This window comes from Crassostrea angulata, chromosome 8 (genome assembly GCF_025612915.1).
Source record: "Crassostrea angulata isolate pt1a10 chromosome 8, ASM2561291v2, whole genome shotgun sequence".
NCBI classification, from domain to species: domain Eukaryota; kingdom Metazoa; phylum Mollusca; class Bivalvia; order Ostreida; family Ostreidae; genus Magallana; species Magallana angulata.
Window position 1 is genome coordinate 26,251,337 of NC_069118.1, and position 26,568 is coordinate 26,277,904.

General features: G+C 32.8%; 1 protein-coding gene across 6 annotated transcripts in view; it reads left to right on the forward strand.

The window, feature by feature from the left end:
* The window catches only part of LOC128159600 (uncharacterized), a 46,442-nt gene extending 21,410 nt beyond the window's left edge, over window positions 1-25,032 (forward strand). For 5 of the 6 annotated variants that reach the window (XM_052822737.1, XM_052822736.1, XM_052822740.1 and 2 more), the window contains 4 exons: window positions 1,624-1,771; window positions 8,742-8,912; window positions 18,503-18,692; window positions 19,257-25,032. In XM_052822737.1, the coding sequence (XP_052678697.1) occupies window positions 1,624-1,771; window positions 8,742-8,912; window positions 18,503-18,692; window positions 19,257-22,099 (3,352 nt within the window). In that variant the 3' untranslated portion in view covers window positions 22,100-25,032. Of the gene's footprint in view, window positions 1-1,623; window positions 1,772-8,741; window positions 8,913-14,090; window positions 14,773-18,502; window positions 18,693-19,256 lie in introns of those variants that run through there. The other variant, XM_052822741.1, reaches the window with a different exon arrangement.
* Window positions 25,033-26,568: the final 1,536 nt, after the last annotated feature.

Consider the following 26,568-nt stretch of genomic DNA (forward strand, 5'->3'; position numbering starts at 1 on the left):
GGAAGGCAATATTTCGTCCACAGAGGACTAATATAATCACAGTAAACATTTCTTTAATGTTATATGGAGAAGCAAACTAAAAATTAAATTAGGGCAAGGATATAATTGGCTGTATTATTTTTGCTGTATAGAATACACGAGTTTGATATTGCGCCCAGTCCTTTTCCGAAATGTCATCGGCATTAAACTGTCAAATTACATTTTGCCTCTAGTAGAAATTATGCTTCATTTTTTCTACTTTTTTCTACTCATTTATTTGCAAACATATCTATAGTTAGAGTGAGCTACTGCATTGTGCGTCCATTGTTTACTTGCCATTACTTGAAGCATGTCATGACGTCACATTGTTTTGAAGTCACGAAGGGTTATTTACGTCACAGACAATAGACCTACATGTACATGTTCAAATAAGATTTATTGAAATGGTGGGAATACCCAGGTATTCTCCCAATTTTATTCATAGTCAGTCAACTTTAAAAATCATTATACCTCTCTGAATATGAAATGTAAAATTACATGGAATAAACTTGCTATTCTATCTAATCGTGAGATAGTTTCCATTCTAGCTGCTTTAAGTGAATGACCAACAAAGCTAATTACAAGCATCATTCGATATCCTTCGTTTTGATTTTGGAACACATCTGATGTGGTCCACGTCGCTACCTTAACTTTTAGGTCCGATAACTCTCATGTGTTTACTACCAAGAAAATATTCATTGCCGACAAATAAAGATTTTTTCGGTACAATAAAATACCTCTTTACTGACTATTCGAACGGTAACAAATTTATTGTTCCCATCGAGAGTAACTATTTTCTTTGACCTCACCGTGTAAAATTTTTGCTGTCTACGGGAACAATAAACTTGCTATCATCCTTAATGCCAGTTAAATAAGTGTATATTATTTACTTTATTATTATTTTTTTCCCGACGAGCTTACATCTCAATTATTAGAGAGGTTTAGCAGACCAACGAATACGTTTACTTGCACGTGTAGGTTACAAGTAAGAACTACGCGTACTAGCTCACATTATTGTTCTTGTTTAGCAGTTGTAACGTGTACCTGTACGTGTCAATGTTAAATGTAATTCTAGATATCCTCTCCTACTAAGCTGAGAATTTAAGTCAGTCGAAAATTGAGAATTCTGCATATGTAAATTTTATTATACTTCATTGTTTATATCTTTATATTCTTATTTATCACAGATTAATAAGATAACAGCGCCATTGCATGTTCCTGAGGTAGAGATACATGTATTAAAATTTTAGTATCAAATTAAATTTTAATGAAAATTTATGTTTGTAGATATCAGTATTCGCATTAAATATTCAGGCTTAATAAAAATAAACATATTTGTTAAAATAAATAGCCAAAAGGAAAACAGAAGGTACAAGTTTGACTTTACGGGTACTTTGCAATTACACGTAAGCTCATTCGGATACATACGTGTAGAAATTCGTTATTACAAAAACTGATGACGTAATGCACATATCTTCCTTTCTACACGTACGCGTACACATTGGTTTGCTAAACCTCTCTATTGACAGTTTCTTTGTAACTGTATGTATAGTTAACTAGCAAGAATATACTTCTGAATATAACAAATAATCTTATGTGTTGTAGATCAATGGACGAGAAATCCCAAAAATATCATTTAATGAGGGCAGCTCATTTGTTTTTTCAATGTAAGAAAGCAATGAAAGCTGAAAAGTGTCTGCGCATTGCCTCACAATACAAATGTCTGGGACGTTTTTATGAAAGGACACAACAGGTACATGTATTCTTATTAACATTCATTACAAATACGAAACATAACTTAGCAATGTATGTCCTTTGTTTTTGTTTTTTTCCCATCTTCGTCATCGCAAAAATTCAAAGAAAGTTTAATACCGTTATATAATGTTAACTACGATCTATGCATTTCTTTCGTGCAGTATGTGTGCACTTTGTTTTATTAGTTAGTACAAATGAATGATCATACATTTGATTGATTTGACTTAAGATAAAGCTAACCTGATTTTTTTTCGTAAGCAATTGTTTCTGCAGTTAGGTATTAGGTTTTTCATAAAATATCAAAATATCTTAATACGTTCAAATCGAAAATAAACATTAAAATTCAGGGAAGGGGATACTGCATTAAACTCGGAGTTATTATTATAAATTGCAGGAATGAAAGATAGATCTTTATTCAAAGCAGAGAAAAACCTCGAAACTGTAGAAAAAGAAAAGGGGGTGCATTTTTAGAAATCTTTAACGCTGAGTCAAATTCAAAATAATTTAGCATTAATAAATCTTTATAGAATGGGAAATATAAATTGCAAAATGTATGGGCTAATTCTGTATCAAATCTTGGTTACAGTCAGTTCAAGCATATCTTTTACAACATACACCATAGCATAGCATAGCATTGAAATCTCATAGCATAGCATTGAAATCTCATAGCATAGCATTGGAATCTCATACCATAGCATACAATCTCATATAATCGCATTCGTCATATCATACGATAGCATACCATAGCATAGCATACAGCATTATTTTAACTCGGTTTTAAATGTTTTTATTTGAAAAAATAAATGTTTACATGACAGATTTGTGGTAAACTTTGGCTTCTTATTATTTTATTCGAAATGGGGGGAACTCTTCTGTGTATGGAGGCGATTTTGTTAAAATCTCATAGCATACCATAGCATATCATAGCATACCATATCATTAAGCCCTTTATTTCAATTTCTCATAGCATAGCATACAAATCTCATAGCATAGCATACAAATCTCATAGCATATCATTAAAATCGCATACCATAGCATAGCATTAAATTGTAAAAGATATGCATGAAATTACTGTATAACGAAAATAATAATAAAGGAAAGCCGTATTTCGATCAGTTTATAACTTTGGGTTCAGTATTCCATACTTCAAAAACGAGGTAGCCATGTTGGACGCATGATAAACGTGTCGATCTGACAAAGATGAATTTGTTTGTTGTGCAACAGTTCGTATGCAAAGGGAATGTTTGAAACATGCAAGATACATTGGTATCGATTTTGTGAAGTAAAGTGAGGTTAAATATTTCAATGCGTTTATAGTTTTTACATTTGACGGTGGTGTAAGCTTGACTGGATTTCGTTTCACTTTCATTATTTATGCTTTGTAAACTGGGGAACTGTCGCCTGTATTTTGTAATTTTTTACGTATCAAATCAAACACAGACTTCGGTAACTTGACTGTTTGTCTGCGCAGAAGAAGCAAAATCGGATGTATTCACAGGTACTAAAATACAATTAATTATATTCATTTGGTGATTCGATATGATCTTTTGCGTAATGCTTGATTAATGCAATGTGTTTTGTTGAGATGCAAAGCATTTTTTCGGGTTTAATCAGGTTTAACAGAGTTCAATATCGCTGACGGAAATATGTAGGGATATATATGATTCATTTTGTAAAATAAATTGTGCTCTTTATTTGTTTTAGTGCATGTTTCTTCTGTGAAACTGTTTACAATTTCTAGATACTTACCATATTTGAGTGTTAAGCTTTGAATTGTAAGCAAGATACAGAGCTTTGTTCTCACTTCTATATAAGTACACAGATATGAGGCCATTTTTTTAAATGCTGAAAAGGAAATACCAAGGTTGAAAATTTTAAGCTGATATAATAAACTCATATGAACAAAATATGACTCAAACCTAGCAGAATTGTGAGCTTTGTATCTTGCATATAATTCTACGATTGACGCTGAAAATTTGGTTGATCATTAGAAATGTCTCGCTAAATGTTGAATACTTGTACAAAAAATGAGGATGATAAGCTGTAACTACTTACTAGGGTCCCCTCTTTATACGATGAACAATATCAAATCTACATCAATTTTTATAATTTTCAGACTTGAGTAAATAAAAACGACACTGTTAAAAAAGTTTCCATAGTTATGACACATTTCTGTTATGGGGATAAATGCATTATCACTATTCCTAAGAAAATGTTACAGCTGAAAATTATCCTGGTTTTTATTCATTTGTTGTTTTTAATAAAGATGAAAATAATGGATGGGCCTTAGTAAAATAGAGTGGTACATGTATGCCTGTCAATACATCGATTATAATACCTCTTTAACATGTCACTCGACAACATTTTTCATTCGAGTGTATTCATCAATCAAGTTAGTAAGGTTATAAAACTTGCAAGAGCTTAAATCAGATAAACAACAGTTGTTTATGATAGGGAAGACCAATTAAATTTTTGGATGTTTTTGATTTGAGGGCATTGAGGTACAATTTTCTTCTTCACATCTATAGGAATTTTTTAAATAAAATACAATACCTATTATTATATATATGTTTTTTTTTTTTTTACAAAAATACAAAAACTAACAAGTAAGCTAGGAAGAAAATGTACCTATATGCTCTCAATTTTTTTGATTCCTTTATAAAGTGCGGGAAGGGGGGGGGGGCAGAACGAAAATATAGGCAATTGGAATTTAAGAATTTACCCCTATATCAAAAGTATACTTTTATAGCTTGAATAGTATGTTCTTATCTTCGGTAAAAATGGTATTCCATAAAGGTACAATGTCAAAAATTGAGAGTATGCAAAAATAAGTGTTAAATCCGAATACTTTACAGTATTTATCTTTTGTTATTCTACCGAAGGGTCATATGGCACAATATCCTTTGAACGCCAACATAAAATCATTGTTGCTCAGATGAGCGATGTTGCCCCATTGGCCTCTTGTTATGGAAATGACACTTTTTCTGCAGGGAAAACGGTAATTTTTCACCCTCGAAAAATGATCCCCGGTCGTTCTTCTTCATTGGTCATTATTCTTCTTCACATCGGCATTTAAATGGTTTAGGTCTGCATTTAGTGAAAGATTATATAATGAATGAGTATTATTTGAGGAATCTAAATTACCATGTCATATATTAAAAAAGATTGAGTTTTGCCATTAAGACAAAACTTCAAACTATTAAACGTTACATTAAAAGCCAAAATTTAATATATTTTGTCAGATGCACAATTTATTAAATTGTATGAACAATTTTTGGAGTGGCGTTGTGGCGTCGCAGAAAACTAGTATTCAACTCAGCTGAATAAATTTAAACTTTAAACGTAAACTTTACTTAAAAAGTGTTAGAATCGTACAACCATGTCATAGAGTCACCCATTTTGGTCTTCTGTAAAGCATACAGTTTACGAATACCAGAATTCTGTCGTCTTCCGTTTAAACAGAAGATCTTGATATTGCTTTTGTTGTTTTCTTCATTTTTTCCCACTATTGTCAAGGTCATCCATTTCAACAGGACGCAAGGTAGACAAGGAAGCATATGGAATCAAAGATGCATGTAACTCTGCGAAATAACCAATTTTGGTTATTAGATATTAATATTTGATACTTATTCAAATGTTAAAACATCAAAACGTAGACCAAAATCATATGCAAAATAATCCAACAGATACATGTTTTTCATGAATTAGACTTATTACGTAGATTAACACATTGATGATGTTACATGTATGACTGAAAGTGAAATGTGTAAATTTTAGAATCTAAGAACTTAAATAACATATTCTACTGTGATTTGTTGAGAATTTAACGAGAGAAGATAATAAAATATTTCCTAAAAAAGTATGAAATTTTGCTTTAATTGCTCGACCATCATTTCTTCTGCCTTTGTTTATTACGATATTAAATCCCTACTAGTACAACGCTACCCCATATATTTTGAATATTTACATTTAGCATGTATCAAGAGTTTGCTTATCTTTTGCCTTATTACAACATGCCGAGTTTTCGGTGCAAACTTTATAAGAGTTAGAAAATTTTTCAGAGAAAAGGGCAAAGTACGATTTGATTAAAATCAAATAAAATTTTAGCATTAGTTTTTATAAAACAGATGTTTTTCTTTTACTTTATATGTTTATTGATTTGTAGAAGCGGCGGGGTAGTTTTGTTCCATTTCATTATATATTAAGGAATATATGTAAGCTATTTATAGTTATCACGTGATAATGCACCGAGGTGGCAGGAATGAACTACCAAATTTTATTGCAAAAACGTCTGTTTCATTGGAAACAATTTTTTTTGGTCCGATTAAAAACAGTAATTTAAAGGTACGATTTTGTGTATTACAATCAAAATAAGACGCTAAATTGTTCATATGCTTCTTTAACCGGCCCCGAATACTTTCTTGTTATTGTTAGGTCACCTGAGTGAACTCATGTGACTATTGCTATCCGTTTTCGTCCGTCGTCGTGCGTTAACAATTTTACATTTATAAGTTCTTCTTAAAAACTACAAGGCTGATTGTTACTTATTTTGGTGTGAGGCATCTCTATAGTAAGATAAATCTAAATTGTGAAATTCATGGCTCTACCACCCCCGGGGCGCCTCATGTGGGGCCAAATATGCCCAAAAAAGCCAAATTTTCAAAAATCTTCTCTACTACCACACATGTGAGGAAAAAAATGGTTGCATAGTTATGATGTTCATGAAGCCCTCTACCAAAATTGTGAAATTTATGGCCCCTTGGTCAGGGGTTCTGGCTCTAGGGTGAGGCCAATATGGCCATATAGTAAAAATGTATTAAATCTTAGAAAATCTTCTTCTCTACTCCCATATATATTTGTAAAAAACTAAATGCATGATTATGATGTCCATGAGGTCCTCTACATAAATTGTGAAATGTATGGCCCCCTGGCTCAGGGGTTCAGGCTTTAGGGTGTGGCCAATTAGGCTATATAGTTAAAATGTATTAAATCTTTGAAAATCCTCTTCTCTCCTAACATATATTTGTTAAAAACTAAATGCATGATTATGATGTCCATGAAATCCTCTACCAAAATTGTAAAATTCATGACCCCTGAGCTGGGTTAAGGGTTCGGGCTCAAGTTGTGGCCGATATAGTCATATAGTTAAAATGTATTAAATCTTAGAAAATCTTCTTCTCTACTCCCATATATATTTGTTAAAAACTAAATGCATGATCATGATGTCCTTGAAGCCCTCTACCTAAATTGTAAAATTCATGACCCCTGGGTCAGTAGTTCAGGCTCTAGGGTTTGGCCAATATGGCCATATAGTTAAAATGTATTAAATCTTTGAAAATCTTCTTCTCTACTCCCATACATATTTGTTAAAAACTAAATGCATGATTTTGATCTCCTTGAGGCCCTTTACCAAAATTGTGAAATTCATGATCCCTAGGTCAGGGGTTCTGGCTCTAGGGTGTGGCCAATATGACCATATAGTTAAAATGTATTAAATCTTAGAAAATCTTCTTCTCTACTCCCATATACATTTGTTGAAAACTAAATGCATGATTATGATTTCCATGAGACCCTCTACCAAAATTGTGAAATTCATGACCCCTAGGTCAGGGGTTCAGGCTCTAGGGTGTGGCCAATATGACCATATAGTTAAAATGTATTAAATTTAAGAAAATGTCCTTTCTACTCCCATATATACTTGTTAAAAACTAAATGCATTATTATGATTTCCATGAGGCCCTTTACCTAAATTGTGAAATTCGTGACCCCTGGGATAGGGGTTCAGGCTCTAGGGTGTGGCCAATATGGCCAATTAGTAAAAATGATTTAAATCTTAAAAAAATCTTCTTCTCTACTCCCACTCATGTGGGCAAAAAATGGAATACATGGTTTTGATGTCCACTAACTCCTCTACCTAAACTGTGAAATTCATGGCCCCTGGATCAGGGGTTCAGGACATGAGAGGGGGGGGGGGGGGGCAATATGGCAATATAGTGCTAATGCATATAAAGTTTAAAAATTTTCTTCTCTATTCTCACACATCTGTATATAAAACTGACTTATAATTATTTTAACCAGAAAGTTCTCTACTGAAATTTTAATTTTCATGTCCCCTGGAGTATGGGTTTTGACTCTAGGACAGGGCCAAAATGGATGTATAGATGTTATTGCATATAATGTTAAAAATATTTTCTTTACTCCCACACATTTGAAAGGAAAACTGAATTCATGATTTTGTAGACCAGATCTTTAAGTTTCTTGTCAAAATTATAGGTTTCACAGTTCTTTTTGAATGATGTCAGGCAGGGAGGTAATCGTCATTACAAATTTATAATTGTTTCAACTCCAGAATGAAACCTAATTAATTAAATGCATATTTGAGACTCCTCGACAAGTTTGTGTATGGATTACATGTACATGTATATGCTAGTCAGGTAACCGTTAAGGCCAATTGGCCTCTTGTTTTCTTTTTGTTTTTTTTTCTATTATTAGGTTCTTTTGCTTCAAGGAAAGGCCTTAATTTAATATTTTTTGTTTCTTTTCCCATACTTTTATTTTTTTGTATAGCGCTTTCTCAAAAAAGCTTCATCCGAATTCGATGAAACTTTCAGATCTTAGTTTCAGGAAAAGTTTCAAGATATTTTCAATCTGATTAAAATTCAGCTGATTAACCTTAAGCGGGGGTCCTTCTGATTCCTTATACCGATGATAAAAAAGCGAATCGTTGATCTGATTTAATCAAAATGACCTTTTTTAAATGTTAGAATAAATATGTCTTTTGAAATCCATAGAAAGGGTTTAATAGAATTTGTAGAAGTGTTATGAAATGATAGCGAAGAACAACTATCCCTATAGCCTTTTTAAGATACATTAAATTGGAAAATATCTTGTTGCTCGCAAAGAGATCACATCTAATGTTGGTTTATTATTTCAATGGTAACATGTATAATAAGTTTAATTATTATTAGATGCATGATGCTGCAGACATGTACAGAAAAGCCATCCTTCCATTTGATCAAAGTCGATGTCTTGAATACTTGGGATATTTTGGAAAAGCAATAAGTGTATTAGTTGATAATGCATGCTTCGATTTTGCTCGTGCGAGTCTGAAAAAGTTTACGCAACACCAGAAAAGTGAGGTGAGTGTAGAAGTACTACGTTTTTTGTGTACATGAATATTTAAGTAAATTGCCCCAACCCAGGTTATACGAGTATAACTTGGGTAGACATTGAGTTCATTCCTTATAATTTAATTTTCTGTAATTTGCTGTACAAATTGAGTCCGTTTTACTTTTAAAAATGATATTAATCTGTTCAAAATTCAAACGTAACGTCAAGCGGATTAGTACGTTTTTGACGTTGGTGCATTGTGACGTGTCTTGTGACATGTAAACCAGGCATGAGTTTTACTAAGCTTCTTATCTTACGCAAAAATATTATTACTTAAGAACTTCGTACGTTTTAACTTAAGATAAGAATGTTCTGTTTTACTAACGTGTTCGTAAGTTTTATTCGTAACCTTAACTTACGAAACGTTCGCAAGTTTCCGTAATGGAACTCTCTGATAACGGAGGTGTGAATATTCGTAGTTATGAACGCTGCGCAAGCGCAGAGGGCACTTTCGTTTTCGCGGCTATTTACATTTCATCCTCTGCGAAACTGTTTTGAACAATGGAGAAAGAATAGGTTTACGATATAAAGAAATGATAAATAAATATGTTTAACCCGTATGAGTGTGGAGAGTGAATGTTTTTAATAAAGTATATGTGTGTAACTTTGTAATGAATTATCATGAAAAGCTACATGTAAATGTTTTATTCATTAAATTGCCCAGACTGTTCATTCATTCATTCTAATTATCTTTATTTCCTCCCATAGGAGATTGCATGAAGAATAACATTTTAACACAAATAATAAATACAGCACATGAGTTACAAAGTTGATAGAAGTTATAGTGAAACAAGAGGCCCATGGGCCACATCGCTCACCTGAGGAACAATAGGTATGATAAAATCAGCTCAATGGAGTCATAATACAAACTATCTGGACAATATACAATAATTCATGTAAATTCTGTATAAATAAAATCCATTTTCCCCTGGATATTCTTATGTTTATAATCATTAGTCCCTTTTCTAACAGGATGATTTTATAGTCATATCATGTGTTGAGTATTGCAGTTCTCAAAAAGATCCCTAACAATAGTTTATATATGGGATATAAACGTACAGTAAACTCTCAACCTTCTCGTGAGGCCAAAGAATTGTCCTGGGGCCAAAGTCTTAACAATTATAAAGAATCATCTGGCTGATTAGTTTCTGAGAAGATTTTTAAAGATTTACCCTATAAATTCCTTTGTTAAACTTTGACCCCCCCCCCATTGTGGCCCCACCCTACCCCTGGGGATCATTATTTTCACAACTTTGAATCTACACTACCTGAGGATGCTTTCACACAAGTTCCAGCTTTCCTGGCTGATTAGTTTCTGATAAGAAGATTTTTAAAGATGACTCTGTTTATTCCTATGTAAAACATCGACCTCCCATTGTGGCCCAAACCTACCCCCAGGGGTCTTGCTTTTCACAAATTTGAATCTACACCAACTGAGGATGCTTCCACACAAGTTTTAGCTTTCCTGGCTAATTAGTTTCTGAGAAGAAGATTTTTAAAGATTTACTGTATATAATCATATGTTTAACTTCAATCCCCCATTGTGGCCCCAACTTACCCCCAGGGGTCATGATTTTCACAACTTTGAATCTTCACTACCTGAGGATGCTTCCACACAAGTTCCAGCTTTGCCTTCGAATTAGTTACTGAGAAGAAGATTTTTAAAGATTTACTGTATATATTCCTATGTTAAACTTCGATCCCCCATTGTGGCCCAACCCTACCCCTGGGGGTCATGATTTTTACAACTTTGAATTTACACTACCTGAGGATGCATCCACACAAGTGTCAGCTTTCCTGGCTGATTAGTTTCTGAGAAGAAGATTTTTAAAGATTAACTGTGTATATTCCTATGTAAAACGTCGATCTCCCATTGTGGCCCCACCCTATCCCCAGGGGTCATGATTTTCACATCTTTGAATCTACACTACCTGAGGATGCTTCCACACAAGTTTCAGCTTTCCTGGCCGATTAGTTTCTGAGAAGAGGATTTCTAAAGATTTACTCTATATATTCATTTGTTAAACTTCGACCCCCCATTGTGGCCGCATTCTCAGGTGAGCTAAAAAGGTTAAGTTTACAATTCAATAAGTTGGTTTCTGGAAGAACAGATTTTGAAAATTTTCGTAATAAATATTGACAATTTTTTTTACTTTTTAAAGCGCTAAGCATAGCTCAGCCCTTTATTGTCGTTAGACTTCAACTTCCGGTGCATCGAATAACCGCCCCCTCTAAGCAAAAGTATACATCATTTAAACTGGTTAGGGAACCAGTTTCAGGGGTTTATGCACATAACTGCACGGGCTATTGTGAATCTAATTTACGGGTTATTGTGAAATTAATGTACGGGGCTTACATACATCATTGCAGGGACTGTCATGCAGTGATGAGGAAATATAGTGCGTATACAGAAGCTGAAATGCTATATACATATATCTGTTATATACATACAGAAGCTGGGTTAGCGCTTTTCAGTACTATCAGTACTTTGATTTAATCGTTAGCTTTTAAGATCTGTGTACAAACATAGAATTGTTAGCAAATCTCTGTATCTTGCTTATAATTCGAAGCAAACACCCAAAAATGGTTAGTAAATAGAGATTGTTAACAATTAAACACAAGAAACATGCACTTCATGTATAACAAATAAAGAACACAATTTATTTTTTCGAAATGAATCATATATATACATGTATATACCTACATATTTCCGTAAGCGATATCAAACTCTATTTAAACTGAATAAACTAGAGAAAATGCCGAGCATCTCAACAAAAACCTATTGCATTAATCTACCATTACGCAAAAAATAATGCCGAATTACCGATAGAATGAATTGTATTTCAGTACTCCTACATCAGATTTTGCTTAATTTGCGCAGGTAAACAGTTAACGTAACTGTTTGATTTACCGAAGTCTCTGTTTGATTTGATACGTAAAAATCACGAAATACAGACGACAGTTTCCAGGTTACAAAGCATAAATAATGAAAACGAAACGAAAATCAGAACAAGCTAACATCAATGTCATGTGTGAAAACTGTCAACGCATTGAAATATTTAGCCTCAATTTACTTCACAAAATCGGCACCAATATATTTTTCATGTTTCAAAAATTTCCCTTCATACGCGAACTGTTGCACAACAAGCAAATTCATCATAGTCAGATCGACCCTTTTTCGTATAATTTCATGGCTGCTTTAAACAAAGAACCTCGTTTTAGAAGTATGGAATACGAGTCTTGGTAAAATGGGTAAGCAAAACCGGGCCGTGGCAAAATAAAAGCCGGGGCAGATCGGCAATCGTCAATTCCAAATACGCATTATTTTGCAGCAATATTTACAGCAAATACAAATATACTGGTCCATCAAATATCCTGAAATTTTAATGAGATTGGCAGATTAATAACTGCTTATCTTTTGTTTTGCCCAGGCCAAGTCTTGTCTACCCATTTTACCGGATGCCGAATCCGAGGCTATTAAACTGATTGAAACACGCCTTTCCTTTATTATTATTTTCGTAATAACTCAGATTTGAAACAGAATTAGACATTAATTTTTGCAATTTATATTTTCCTTCCCATAAGGATAATTTATGCTAAACTACGTTGAATTGGAATCAGTAGTTCTTGAGAAGAAGATTTTTAAAAATGCACCCCCCTTTTTCTACAGTTTCAAGGTTTTCTCCGCTTTGAATACAGATCAGACTTTTATTTCTGCAATTTATATTCGCCCTCCCATAAGGATGCTTTGTGCCAAATTTGGTTGAAATTGGATAAGCGGTTTTAGAGAAGAAGTTCAAAATGTAAAAAGTTTACAGACGGACAGACAGACGGACAGACGGACGGACGGACGGACGGACGGACAGACGGACGACCGACAAAAAGTGATCAGAATAGCTCACTTGAGCTTTCAGCTCAGGTGAGCTAAAAAGGAATATAATTAAATGGAGTAAAATTAATTTACGATATTCATTGTATACTGAATATGGTGATCGATTCATGATATGAAATCCAGTAAATAGGACCTGCACTCAGTTCCATAAATTGGTAACTATATGTTTCTGTCATTGCTGTAAATGGGTTTATTGATATTTATTACCGTAAATATTTCTGATCATTTGGAATTTATAGTTTAAATATAAATTATCAAATTATCGCTCTTTGCTGATAATATTAATAGGTGACTTAAGTAAATATATGTTTTATGTCAATGTCTGTGCGATGTTTGTGTTTGTATTGTCTTTGTCGTGTACTTATATGTTTTATGTATGTGTTGTTCTATTGTGATTTCCTGCAATTACCATATTCCTACAATTTATTGAAAAAGGAATCGAACCCTATAAAATCGACTTGGTGTTATTATGTCATCTGCATCAAGACCTGGTTACAATACATGTACTAATAATTAAATGAAATAAAGACTTTTCAAAGATAAAACACATTATTTGATGCGGGGGAGGGTGGGGGGGGGGGGGGGCGAAAAGGTTCAGAATTTTTTAACCAGACATTAACACAAGTAGCGGATAAAAGTGTCATATACATTTATATCGGCTACCCCATTAGGCTTAACACAATTTTATAGGTCTATTCATTTAGTTAAAAAAAAAACCATGACAAAAAAACCTTCTTTTATTTCTTTAATTCTTTAATAATGTATTCATTTATTTCCTTGATCACCATTTTGCTATATTATGATAAATACTTGAACTATAATATTGCTTAGTATGGGTATGGAAATATATTCTAACTATACTTGACTGTCAACAAGAAATGATATGAATTTTACACAATAAATCAAAAAATTATTTATATATCTTTTAGGCAATATTTATTTTAAATTTTATTTTAAATTTGTATGGTTCACACACAATCTTGTTAAAGGGGAACAACTCGATGAAGTAATAATACAGTTGTGGCCCTTTTGTTTACTCTTAATCCTTCTTTCAAAATAGTGGACAAATAGAAATGTTTGTAAGGATATCATTCGGAATCATTCTTTGAACATAACCAACATAGTAAGTGTATTTGTTTTTATCAATATCATGAGTGTGATGTTTTATGATATTAATATTTTGTAAGAATTTGATTGATAGGATGCTTTATAAGTCCAGCTTCATTTAGAATTTCCTCTATTATTTTTTTTAAAGGTCATATCCATAAAATTATCTGGATGTGAGCTGGAATGGCATGCGACCTCAAAGGTTGTGGTTGTATGTGGTCTTTGACATCGTCTGTCAGCTGCAGAATAACTCGCCTTGGAAACCTATATCGCCCAATTAGCTCGCTGTCGGTCAACATATTTTAAAAGAACTTGACTCCTGTCTCTGAAAACGCGTTCACGACGCAATGCCTTGTCTTCATTTTCTCTCAAAACTTCAATAAACAATAAGCAGGCGGCCATTTTTATTCATTTATTTAGAAAAATACGAAACATTCTTAACTTAGAGTAGCCCATAGGCTGTCGTAAGTTACGACGATATTTTTGACGTAACTTAAAGTTAAGAAGTTTGGTAAAACAGATATTCATCGTAACTTACGGTTACGATGAAATCTTAAACTTAAGAAGCTTAGTAAAACTCATGCCAGGTTATACAAATTTAACTTAATTTTTCTATCCAATCAAATGCCGCGTTACAACCAGAATTAAATTATTTCTTGTATATTTTAGGTTCTGAGATTTTTCAATCTTACACTGTATAATACAACACCGAAAAAAGTAAACAGATATTGTCTGCGTAAGAAATTTTTAATGATAGAATATTAAAATCCGTGAAGTAATTGTTTTGTTTACTTATAAAAAGGACTATATTTAATATGGTCAAATATCCGCCTTCAATTTTAACCATTTTTAGATAGTATCCTATAAAAAAAATCTTGATAAATCATTGTAAAGAGGATGCCTTTAGCTTTAATTTTGGAATTAGTCATCATTGTTCATTAGCTGATGATCTATGACGTAAGCTAAATGACCTAATGTCGGCAATTTTGCAAACAAATGAATATGATTTATTTACTCTCATTGCCTGTTATAGGGCAATGACCAACAATATTTGTTCCAATTTGGTCTAAAGGCCAACCAATTAAGGATTGTTGTAATGGGGACTTGGTGAAACCAGGACCAGTGTACCTCTGACACAATTATCACATTCCCTACACTATCTACCTCAGCAGAATCTATTCCAATTCACTAACCCTTTCTTTACCAGATTTTCAAGCTATCTTTTTCTAAATTACCAGAATATTTTTAAATTACTGAAAGTTAAATACCATCCTATCACAAAATATTGTCTTTTTAAAAAAATATATTGCATTTGGAAACATTAAGCGCAGTTCAGCTGAAATACGATTTTTACTTATGCTGTTATTCAGCATACTTAAAAATGGTAATTGAGCAAGCCTGTGCTCGATGTTTTCTAGTATAATATCCTTCGGAAAACATCCATATTTTGTTACTAAAACAATAATTTATCAACATTAAACAATCTTCATGACATCTTTTATTTTTAATGACGTCACTGAAGTGATTATTTTTAAAAACTTTTTTCAATATGAATTCAACTATCTTCCACTTTAACTTTAAAGCTTTTAATAAAACTTTAATATTAGGGGCGAGAAATATATTATACTGAATATCGCCCTTTAACATATATTCGTTAAACAAAATTGTCGTATGCTCTCCTCTTGACTTGCACTATATGTAACACGCGGAATGATATACCGAAACTAAATTTTCAACGTCATAACAGAGAGTTGCCAGACGTTGTTTCTGTATGTAAAATAAATTGTCGAAAAACAATAATTCATTATACAGTATACTCGTATGAGATAGGGACATTCCACATCGGTGCCAGAATTCACGGTATAGGACTCGACAAAGCTTTGTCCAATATTGGGAATCTTGTATCAAAAGGATTGTTTCTATCCTACATTAAGAATAATGAATGATTCTGTTAATGTGGCTGTGTGGTCAACAAATTAGCAATAAGATCTTCGTTAAATTTTAAGATATTATTTCTTAAGCCATCAACTTGTGAAGGAAGACTCCATATATTTTACCTTTTCAATTTGGGCATTTTCTTATAATCTAAGAGAGAGAGAGAGAGAGAGAGAGAGAGAGAGAGAGAGAGAGAGAGAGAGAGAGAGAGAGAGAGAGAGCTTTCCTTTTAAAGGAGATCAATACAGACTAAAAATGACCACGATTATCAAATTCTTCTTAATTACATTTAATCAATCAACTCGGGAAAATGCAACTTGAATTTTCGGTCCACGGTGGGTTTTTAAATTTATTTTCCATGTCTAACAAAGAATATTCAAGTTACTCAAAATAAACATGTACATTGTTTGTCTCTTTCATGCGTGATGCCAAAATCCGAAGCTATAAGTTTTCCAGGTACACCAAGTTATTAGACAATATCCATATATAAAAAAAACACATCAGTAGTCCTTATTTGCAGTGACAAAATCGTGGTCTATTAAGTGCATCAGATTTACATGTTCATTGGTTCTATGCATCACCAAAGTTTTCAGACAAAATAACTTTGACACATATTTTTCAAGAGGTTGGAAACTGTTTTTTCCGCTATACTATCAGGGGCGTAAACAAGATGAAATAAGATGGAAAAGTTGAGTTTGTTTCAAGTTAATTGACCGGTATACCTCACGACATGAAGTTATTTTTCTTTTAGTTTAACATTCTTCAAACATTTTTGTCCTCTCTTGGTTTCTTTTTCTTGTCAAGTCAAGAATTGAGCATTTTTTTCTATGTTTTTAATATTTTTTGTCAAACAACCTGGTTCTTTATTAGTGAATATTAGATTAGGAATATTTTATTAATTTAGTTATAGTTACTGATGTCTAAAAGTTCGATGAGCATTTGCATTTTTGATATGTCGGTCCATAAAAAAACAATAAAAGACAATAAGATTGAAAAATTTATTTCAATTTCTTGTCATTTTTTCACACAAGTTGACCCTTTACTATTATCAAAGATTGTCTCTTACAGAAACATTTTTAAGTTTCGTTTTCTTGTAAATAAAGTTCATTGTACGGTGATTTTGAACAAACGAGCTGACAGACAATAATTTCTCAAACGCTATGTTTAATAATTTGAGTCGTTTCAACTTAGGAAGGATCGCTGGTCAACAAAAGAACTATCGGATCTACTTAAAATTATAGATTATGATGTATTTACCTCTGACAAGAGAAAAAATCCGCAAATTTTATCACTTTACTTTGGTTATCTTCCAATTTTATGATATAGAGCTCTTCTTCTTAAACAGATTAATATAAACTAAAAAATGACCCCTACCTTCAAACCTTCTTTAATCATCTTTTCAAATTCCAATCAAATTAATCACTTTCTTTTTAAAAAAAAAGTTACTTTGACAAATAGAGCATTAGGGTGTGGGTTCTTATTGCACATATGTTTAAAAGACCATATTGTATTGATAAACATAACTATCATTTTGTTTTTTATATCATTTTTTATATCATTTTTGTTTATAAGCACGTGATTTGAAGTCATTATAATATGTTATTCATAAATCTCCATTATCAATATTCGTTGAAAATTTTTCCCTCTTTCTGGCATTGCCCAGTGTACCAGATGAGAAGTAATTATGCTGCATATATATAAAAGAAAAGGATAGTTACTAACCAATGCAATTCCATATTTTGAATAATTCTAATTTCCTGAGTTGTTCTTTATGTGTTAATTGTCAATCAAACTGAAATTGAAAACCCATGCAACCACGAAATTACATTCCTACGAATAAGCAAAAACCCACAAACAACGAAAACTGGCCTCCACAAAATTTAGTTTGTTCACAGTATAAAGAGTTTGGGACCCTAATAAACATTTTTCTTTTAAAGTTATTTTTAAAGTTATTTATCTAAAGTCTTTTGATTGTCTAAAAATATTTTAATGAATGCTTCTACTTTGTGTCTGGTTGTTTTGAAATACACATATACATGATATGTACATGCTCTCATGTACATGCATGGATATTATTTCATTTGTTTAATTGTTTGAAGAAAACAGCTTTAGTTAATCATAAATACAGATCAACATACATTTACATAAAATCAAATCTGATTTTTAAACAAATGTATATACAAGATTATTGTACAAATTAAATTGATAGTTAATAAAATTACAAACAATAAGAGTTTTTTTTTATATAAACTATTTCAATAAGTTAGGTTTTGGTCATAGCTCAGCGGTGGATCTGTTAGGTTTTTTTTTGTTTCATCATAGAATTTCTACGACAAAGCGAAAATGATTGTTTGATATTATATATGCCCAAAACAAATACAAACCAGCCGTGAGATAGGGTGTCACATGTACATGAAAATCAAAGTTTTATGGTATTGTCACTTCCCTGTAAATTTATATCTTTTCATGTGTCAATCTGGATAAACAAATATGATTACAATTTTCATAAAAAAAAACCTGATTTGCAAAAATATTTTGAGTACTAGTTTTAAATTTATTTAGACGATCCATGGTGTAATATTTAATATTTAACAGTTTCTGATATTTTTTTGTTTTATTTTTAAGGACAAAATCCCGGAATCGCTTGACTCGGATTCAAAGATTTGTGCAAAGGCTGCCGATTGCTTTGGGAAAATGCAGAATAATGCACAGTTTTTGAAGTTTGCAAAAAACATTGAATGTCAAAATGAGCGATTTGTTATGTACTTGAAATACAACTTCTTTGATGAAGCATTTGAACTGAATTGGCCCAAAGGTTAGTGTTACGGTATTAAACATTACTGTGATTTTAATCTCACAATTATCCAGACAATTCACCGTAAAGATTGAACTGTGTATTCACCATCTCCGTGTTGGTCGCCATAACAGTTGTCATTAATAGATTAGTGCATTATCGGGGCATAAGTTTCCTGTTTCTTGTGGTTATTTCAACATCAGTTAAAAATGATAATCTTGAATATGATAAAACACAATTATTAATTAACAACCAATTATGACCGAAATTGCTTAACTTCATGAGTTAATCTTTTAACGCCCATCTGTTGTCCTAATGAAGCTACTTTGGAGAACACGTGCGCTAATTGTTACTTATTACCTCGGACTAGGGTGAGGATGTTATTTAACATGCTTTACATCCATGTCGTCTGTGATCGATATTCATATTGAGCAGTTCAGTTGTCGGATTACTAGTATTTGAAGCAAAAAGAGATCTTTGAATGATAAAATATAATTATGAAACAAACCCAAGTTTAAAAGCGACTACATATAGTTTCGCATAAAATCGGACCAAATAACTTTAAATGATTGATAATTATTGCAGGTACAGAAGACAAAAGAGTAGATTTTTACATGCAATGTGGAGCAGTACAGAATGCATTGCATATCCTGAAAGACAACACTCAAAGAAACAAAGACAAAAGGTTTCAGTGCATATTAATTATGAGTCAGATTGCTCTTCATAAGAAAGATAAGAAAAACCTCGACGAAATCGAGGAGAAATTAAAGCAAATAATTCATAATCATTCAAATTCAGTTACTGTTGCAAAAGCACATTTATTGATTGGTCAGTTGATGCATTTGGAACAGCATATTGGGAATGCTTTTGAATTGCTTCAAAATGACAGGCACCGCGGAATGTTCGTTCAGATTGAATGCATAGATTGGATGATAACAAAATGCAATTTATCAAAGGGAGATATACTAGAAAAAATTACTCAATATCTTGAAAAATTTCTCCCAACTGCCAAAGCATCAGAAATAAGACTTTTCCTAAATCCTGATTCATCATTTGGACAAGGAAGGTTTGATGCAATGTGTGCTTTTTTTGACTTTTATTATCATAAAGGGAATTTATTTAAATTATATCCAAGACAATTTCCGCTTGGTTTGAAGATAATCGAAGAAAAGCAAGAATGTCAGCAATTTGAAATATATTTCGATAAACCTGCTCTTGAACATTATTGCAAAACATATTTGAAAACAAAATTCCAATGCTGGAAAAACAAACTGATTGCTGCATTTGCTGAAAAACGAAAACATTTTGAATGGTTGAACAATATTGAAATGATGACGCATTTCAACATCATATCCATTAAAGCTGCAATTTGTCTTAGCAAACTTTTGTTTTGCGATGTAAAAAAGCAATGTGAAATTTTTCTATCGGATCTGTACGGTGCAGTCTTCCTTAGCACCAGTGTCAGCAGACGGTGTGAAAATGTATCTGCGTTTTTACAAGACCGTGACTACGGATTTATCAGGAGCCGTATAAAAAGAAACCTTAAGGAAAATTTGGAGAACATTAATTCATGGAATGAAAGGGGAATTGCTGATTTCATAAGATTTTTACTGATGGCACACCTATTGGACTTTAAAGATATTTTAGGCGAGCAACTCGAATGCCACATATCACATTCTGATTTGTCGATTTCCTTCAAACATTTTTTTGATTCATTGGTGCGGATTGAGCTTAAAAGAGCCGTGTGTGAATTTGATCATTTCTGCTACTTGATAAGCAAAGAAAATTCAATTCCTTTTCCATGTGACCTTTTTATGCTGTTCTGTGAAATGTTTCTTACTACTGCATTTTACATTATTGCGCGCAGTCATCGTAGGACATGTTGGTTTGTTGTACCACAAATCTATTTGGACAGTTTGAGCCATGTTGAAAATTTATTTCTTAAGAAAATTTCCGTATTAAAAAAGATAAGCCATGATAGCAAATCCGAACCAGAAACAGACTTCTTTCTAAAGCATTTGGTACACATACTATGCGGGTTCTCTTGCAAACTGCATTTGTTAAAAAACAAAAGCAAAAAACAAACGGAAGATAGAATACTGGCTTTAGGTTTTACAGTACTGTGTAACTTAGGAGGCATTTTAACAACACCAGATTGTACTGAAGTAGAATCAAATTTAGCAAGGGAAATAAACAAACATTTGAAGCGAAAAGGGCAAGAAAAAATCCTAGAGGCTATGTCGGAGGCAAAGTTTTTAATTGATTTTCATAAACCATTACATGAACTGCTAAATTCAGGAGAGCACAAACTTCTGTGGTGCAGTTGGGATTCTGAAAATGGATTAAGTCATACAACAGAGAAAGAAAATCACTATTTTAAGGACATTTCAATCAAACCTGAAACCCGCACCGCAATTACAAAGGCAGAAATCAGTACAGATTCTAAAAAATATGAAGAACATTATATTCTTGGTGAAAATCCACAACTATTTCATGAAGAGTTTCCTAAACCCAAAATAGATGGTACAAACATTTGCTCATCAATAAAAAGTTCAAAAAGAAAGGGGAGAAAAAAACGGAATACAATACACGACCTCGAGAAATCGGGAGATAATGCATCCTTAGAAAAAGATGAATCAACTAAACAAAGGACTGAAGATTGTATAAACGATTCAAATGAAGAAATCTCCACTGAAATGTCCATTGAAGATATAAATAGTCAACTTAAAACTTCAAATGACAATGGTGCAGCAACACACGAAGATTCAGATGTAAAAAAAGTGGCATTCGAAAATGGTGCAGAGCAGAACAAACTGTTTAAAAGTGGTCTACTTGATGAAATAAAAGACAGAAATCAATTAGGAAAGGAGAATAGTACTGACTGTAATGACAATTTTCATGATGCAAAACGATTAACAGATTCAGATGAAAAGGTTAAAGCAATTGGTACTGCTTCTTGTGGAGGAAATGCGGCAGTCGACACCAATTTAAATCAGAAGAAACTTGATGATGGCGATCAACTAGAAAAAAATAGGAAAATGAATAATTCATTTGGTCACAAGAATCTACCGAACGATAATAAAGACGGGTTTCCTGATGATAAACTCTTGACAGACAGTGTGTCAATTATGGCATCGCGAGATACAGATAATCTTTTCACGAAATCTGCTGAAGCTGACGAGACAAATCAGCAGATGAATAAGATGGACTTAATTGATAGAAAGTTTGATAATTCTTACAGCCAGAATGATGATAAAATTGAAGATAACCATTACAAAAAGAATTTGAGTATCAATCCTGAAACAATATTACCAGAAACAATTAAGAGTATTCATGCAAACGACATGGAATGCAGTGATCAACATACACAATGGGAAGACGATGGTGATGAGTCTCTGAACGATATAAGATACTTATTTAAAGTTTAAAATGTGGATATTATGGATGATCAGGATGCCTCTCTTGCATTTTATAAAATACCTTTTTGAGGACTTTACTCACAAAGTTGCAAATTGTAGTACAATTTAAGAATACCAAGTCATCCACAATTCCGTGAACTTATTGAATCACGTATAGCTTTTAAAAACTATAACTGTGAGAATATTTTATGAACCCCGTATGAATATCATAATATTTTTTTGGTATTATTACATTTGTAGTTTTAATGAACAATTAGAATTCATTTATTCCATTTAATTCAACGTTGTACACACCCCTTATCATACATGCGCCATTTACTTGCATTGCCGTTTAATGTAGCTTTCCGATTCATTATTTTTTAAAATTTAACCTTTTTTCAACATGTGATTCCTGATCCACAGAATAAAAAGTCTATTATTGGGACACATATTTATATTATATTTATGTTATTTTCAGATTACATATCAATTAGTAAAACATTTTATAACTGAAGGTATAATATCCCTCTAAATAGAAAGGTAATAGTTTTTTTTCCTTTCTAAATTTGACAGATTTTTTCCTAGCAATATAAGCAAATTGATTTTCTTGATATCAAAGATATGCAATGTTTTATAACTGATAATCACATATGCAAGATTCCTTATGTACAGGAAGAAATTGCAACTAAGATATTTGTTTTCTTTGTATAAGAAATTGGAGACAACAACAAGACTGCATGCAGTGTTTGCACATGGAAATCAGCAATCCATAAGTTATGTTTGTGTGTGTATCTATAGTTTTATAGAAATTTGGCTAGTTTGTAATCCAGGTATGTGTATGTAAAATATGTCAGTAGACACGATGCATATTTAGATGTTAAATTATTTGACGGTCTTCAACACCCCGTCATTTCAATGACAGTTTGTTACAACATAAAGATTTCAAACCACTGTGAATTTAACTCTTCATATCGCCAAAATCGGATGTCTACCTCTAATTATATTGCTTTGAGTACAGCCCTCTACTAACATTGTGAAATTCATGACCATTGAGTGAGAGGTTCAGACCATAAATTGGGGTCTATATGGTCATATATTGTAAATGTATTCAATCTTAGTACTTCCATGTATATGTTTGAGAAAAACTAAATCCTTGGTTACGATGTCGTCTACCTATTTAGTAAAATTCATGACCTCTAGGACAAGGGTTCAGGCCCCAAAGTTCCAACTCAAATTGTGAAATCACGGTTTCTGGGACTGGGATTCCGGTACTGGGCGCAGCCAATATCGGCATTAAGTGAAAACATTTTTCTTTAGTCTCTAGTCAAAGGTTGCAATATTCGATAATTTCAATTTGTATTTTCTATTGTATTCTATAACTTTCAAAATACCCCCCCCCCCCCGCAAACAAAGTTTGGTGTTTGGGGGGGGGGGGGTATATAGGAATCATATTGTTCGTCTTTCCCTCCGTCTGTCCGTCTAAAATTCGTGTCCAGTCCATTAATTTCTTATGGAGAATAATTGGAAGTATTTACTTCACTAAAACATTGATTATGACATAATGGTGTGTCATGACCTTGACCCAAAGTCATTTCGGAAAGGTCAAGGTCACTGAAAAAAACCTGCTAAATTCGTGTCCGGTCCATATCTTCCTGGAAGTTCTTACTTCACACAAAGATTGCTTATGACACGTGGATTTGTCATGACCTTGACCCAAGGTCATTTGGGCAAAGTCAAGGTCACTAACAGAAATAGAATAATACGTGTGTCCAGTCTATATCTTTCTTATGGGGAAACATTAGAAGGTTTTTTTAATACGAAGATTGCTTATGACCTGAGGGTGTGTCAGTCACTTGACTAAAGGTCATTAGGGCAAGTTCAAGGTGATTAAAAAAAATCTTCATTCCTGTCTGTGTCTGTCTTGTGTTAATTAATGTAAAATTCGACACAAAGCTTGCTTGTGTCAGGCCACATAAAATTCATTGTTAGATTATCATCCCCACCCACCCCTTGACAATGGCCCGGCCTGAAGTTTTTTTGATGAAAAAAAAATTGCATGCCAAAATAATCTGGGAAAAAATCAGGCTCGGTATACCAAACATTCAAGTTGTCAAATTACTGCTTAACATGTGGATTATCGTTTGATTTTAGTTACGTTTGTTATTAAAGGGATGCAATTGTCTTCATGCATTTAGAGTTAAGTTGAAATTAAATGGAATTTAAATAGAAATTGGTTTGTGTACTCATATTAGCATTGACAATTCCAAAAAAAATAGAGCAGTTGTTATTGATAGAATATGAACGGTTAAATAGATAGCATCCATCATTTTCTATAATAGGATAATACTTGAGTTATGATTTTTTTCTTAGAGAGGGGTATCATTTGTGAAATTTCTCACAGTATCTCTAGTTTGGATCTACATTTTTTTAAATAGATTTTTTCTGTATGTTTTCATATGTTTTGTGTATATTTCATTTGTATTGTTTAATTTTTTATTTGTATTGCATAAATTCTTGTTGCATTGTATAATTTTTATTTGTATTGTAAACTAATTCATTTGAATTGCAATTTTTTTTTTATATTTTTTAAGTAGCCTAAAGGATAGTTTATTTTGATGTGTTACGCAGGATTTGATTAAATATTAATCATTTATTAAACTGGATAATGCTAAAGTTTCTGGATGGTTTCACAAGGCCATCTGTCGTAGCCTTTTTTGACAGCTTCATGGTTTTTTAAAGGCCATGTTTAACGATGTTTAACAAAGCTTGGTAAATGTACATGTATAAACGAATTTTCAAATACGTAAAGTAAGATTGTTTGCCTTCGCTTTACTGACAAATAACTCTAAAATCTCAGCACCCGTAAAACATTGTTCCCCGCTTATCGTTCTTGATTTTATGGATATATGACGTTTCACAGAACCTTGTAATTTTTCGATTTAATAAAGATTTCCAACGGAAGACCTTCTTGTTATTGCTTTGTTTATTTTCCTTACTAAGTTCTTCCGTTTTCCATTAAAGACCTTGTATTAAATTTGTTTGTAATTTTTTTTTCTAGACGTTTTTCAGGACTTACAATTCTCGCTTGTTTATTGTCCTAATACGTTCAAATTTTCAGGTTATATTAGAAATACAGTTTCTTAATATCTTAATGTTCCGGTACAGAGTTATAAAACTTATTTGTCTGTTTCCAAAAATATAGCCAATCCTGTGCACGCAAAAGGCTCTGAAACTAATAATGGCATGTGTTTCAAAGTTATACATCCTAAAACAAGAGGCCCATTGGCCACATCGCTCATCTGCGGAACAATAGGTATGATAAAATCAGCTTAATGGAGTCATAATACAAACTATCTGGACAATGTACAATGATACATGTAGATCCTGTACAAATAAAGTCCATTCCCCCTTGGGTATTATATATATGTTTATAATCATTAGTTCCTTTTCTAACAGGATGATTTTATAGTCATATCATATGTTGAGTATTGCAGTTCTCAAAAAGATCCTTAACATTTGTTTATTTATGAGATATAAACCTACATCAACCTCTGAACCTTCTTGTGAGGCCGAAGAATTGTGATGGGGCCAAAGTCTTAACAATTATAAACAATCATTTGGTTGATTAGTTTCTGAGAAGAAGATTTTTAAAGATTTACTCTACATATTCCTATGTAAAACTTTAACCCCCCCCCCCCAATTGTGGCCCCACCCTACTCCTGGGGGTGTTATTATTTTCACAACTTTAAATCTACACTACCTGAGGATGCTTCCATACAAATTTCAGCTTTCCTAGCTGATTAGTTTCTGAGAAGAAGATTTTTAAAGATTTACTCTATATAATCCTATGTAAAATTCGACACCCCCCGCACTTTTGTGGCCCCACCCTACCCCCAGGGGCCATGATTATCACAACGTTGAATCTACACTACCTGAGAATAATTCTACACAAATTTCAGCTTTCCTTGCGGAGTAGTGTTTGAGAAGAGGATTTTTTAGGAATTTACTCAATATAGTCCTATGTAAAACTTTGATTCCTTATTGTGGCCCCACCGTACTCCCGGGGGGGGGGGGGGTCATGATTATCACATCTTTGAATTAACAATACTATCTGATGATGCTCCCACACAAGTTTTATTTTTCCTGACTGATTCGTTTCTGAGAAGAAAATTTATAAAGATTTACCCTATATTTTCCTCTGTAAAACTTTGACCCCCCCCATTGTGGCCCCACCTACTCCTTGGGGTGTCATTATTTTCACAACTTTGGATCTACACTGCCTGAGGATGCTCCCACTCAAGTTTCAGCTTTCCTGGCAGATTACTTTCTGAGAAGAAGATTTTTAAAGATTTACTCCATATATTCCTATGTTAAACTTTGACCCCCCCCCCCGATTGTGGCCCCAACCTATCCCAAGGGGTCATGATTTTCACAACTTGGAATTTACACTACCTGAGAATGCTTCCAAACAAGTTTCAGCTTTTCTGACTGAATAGTTT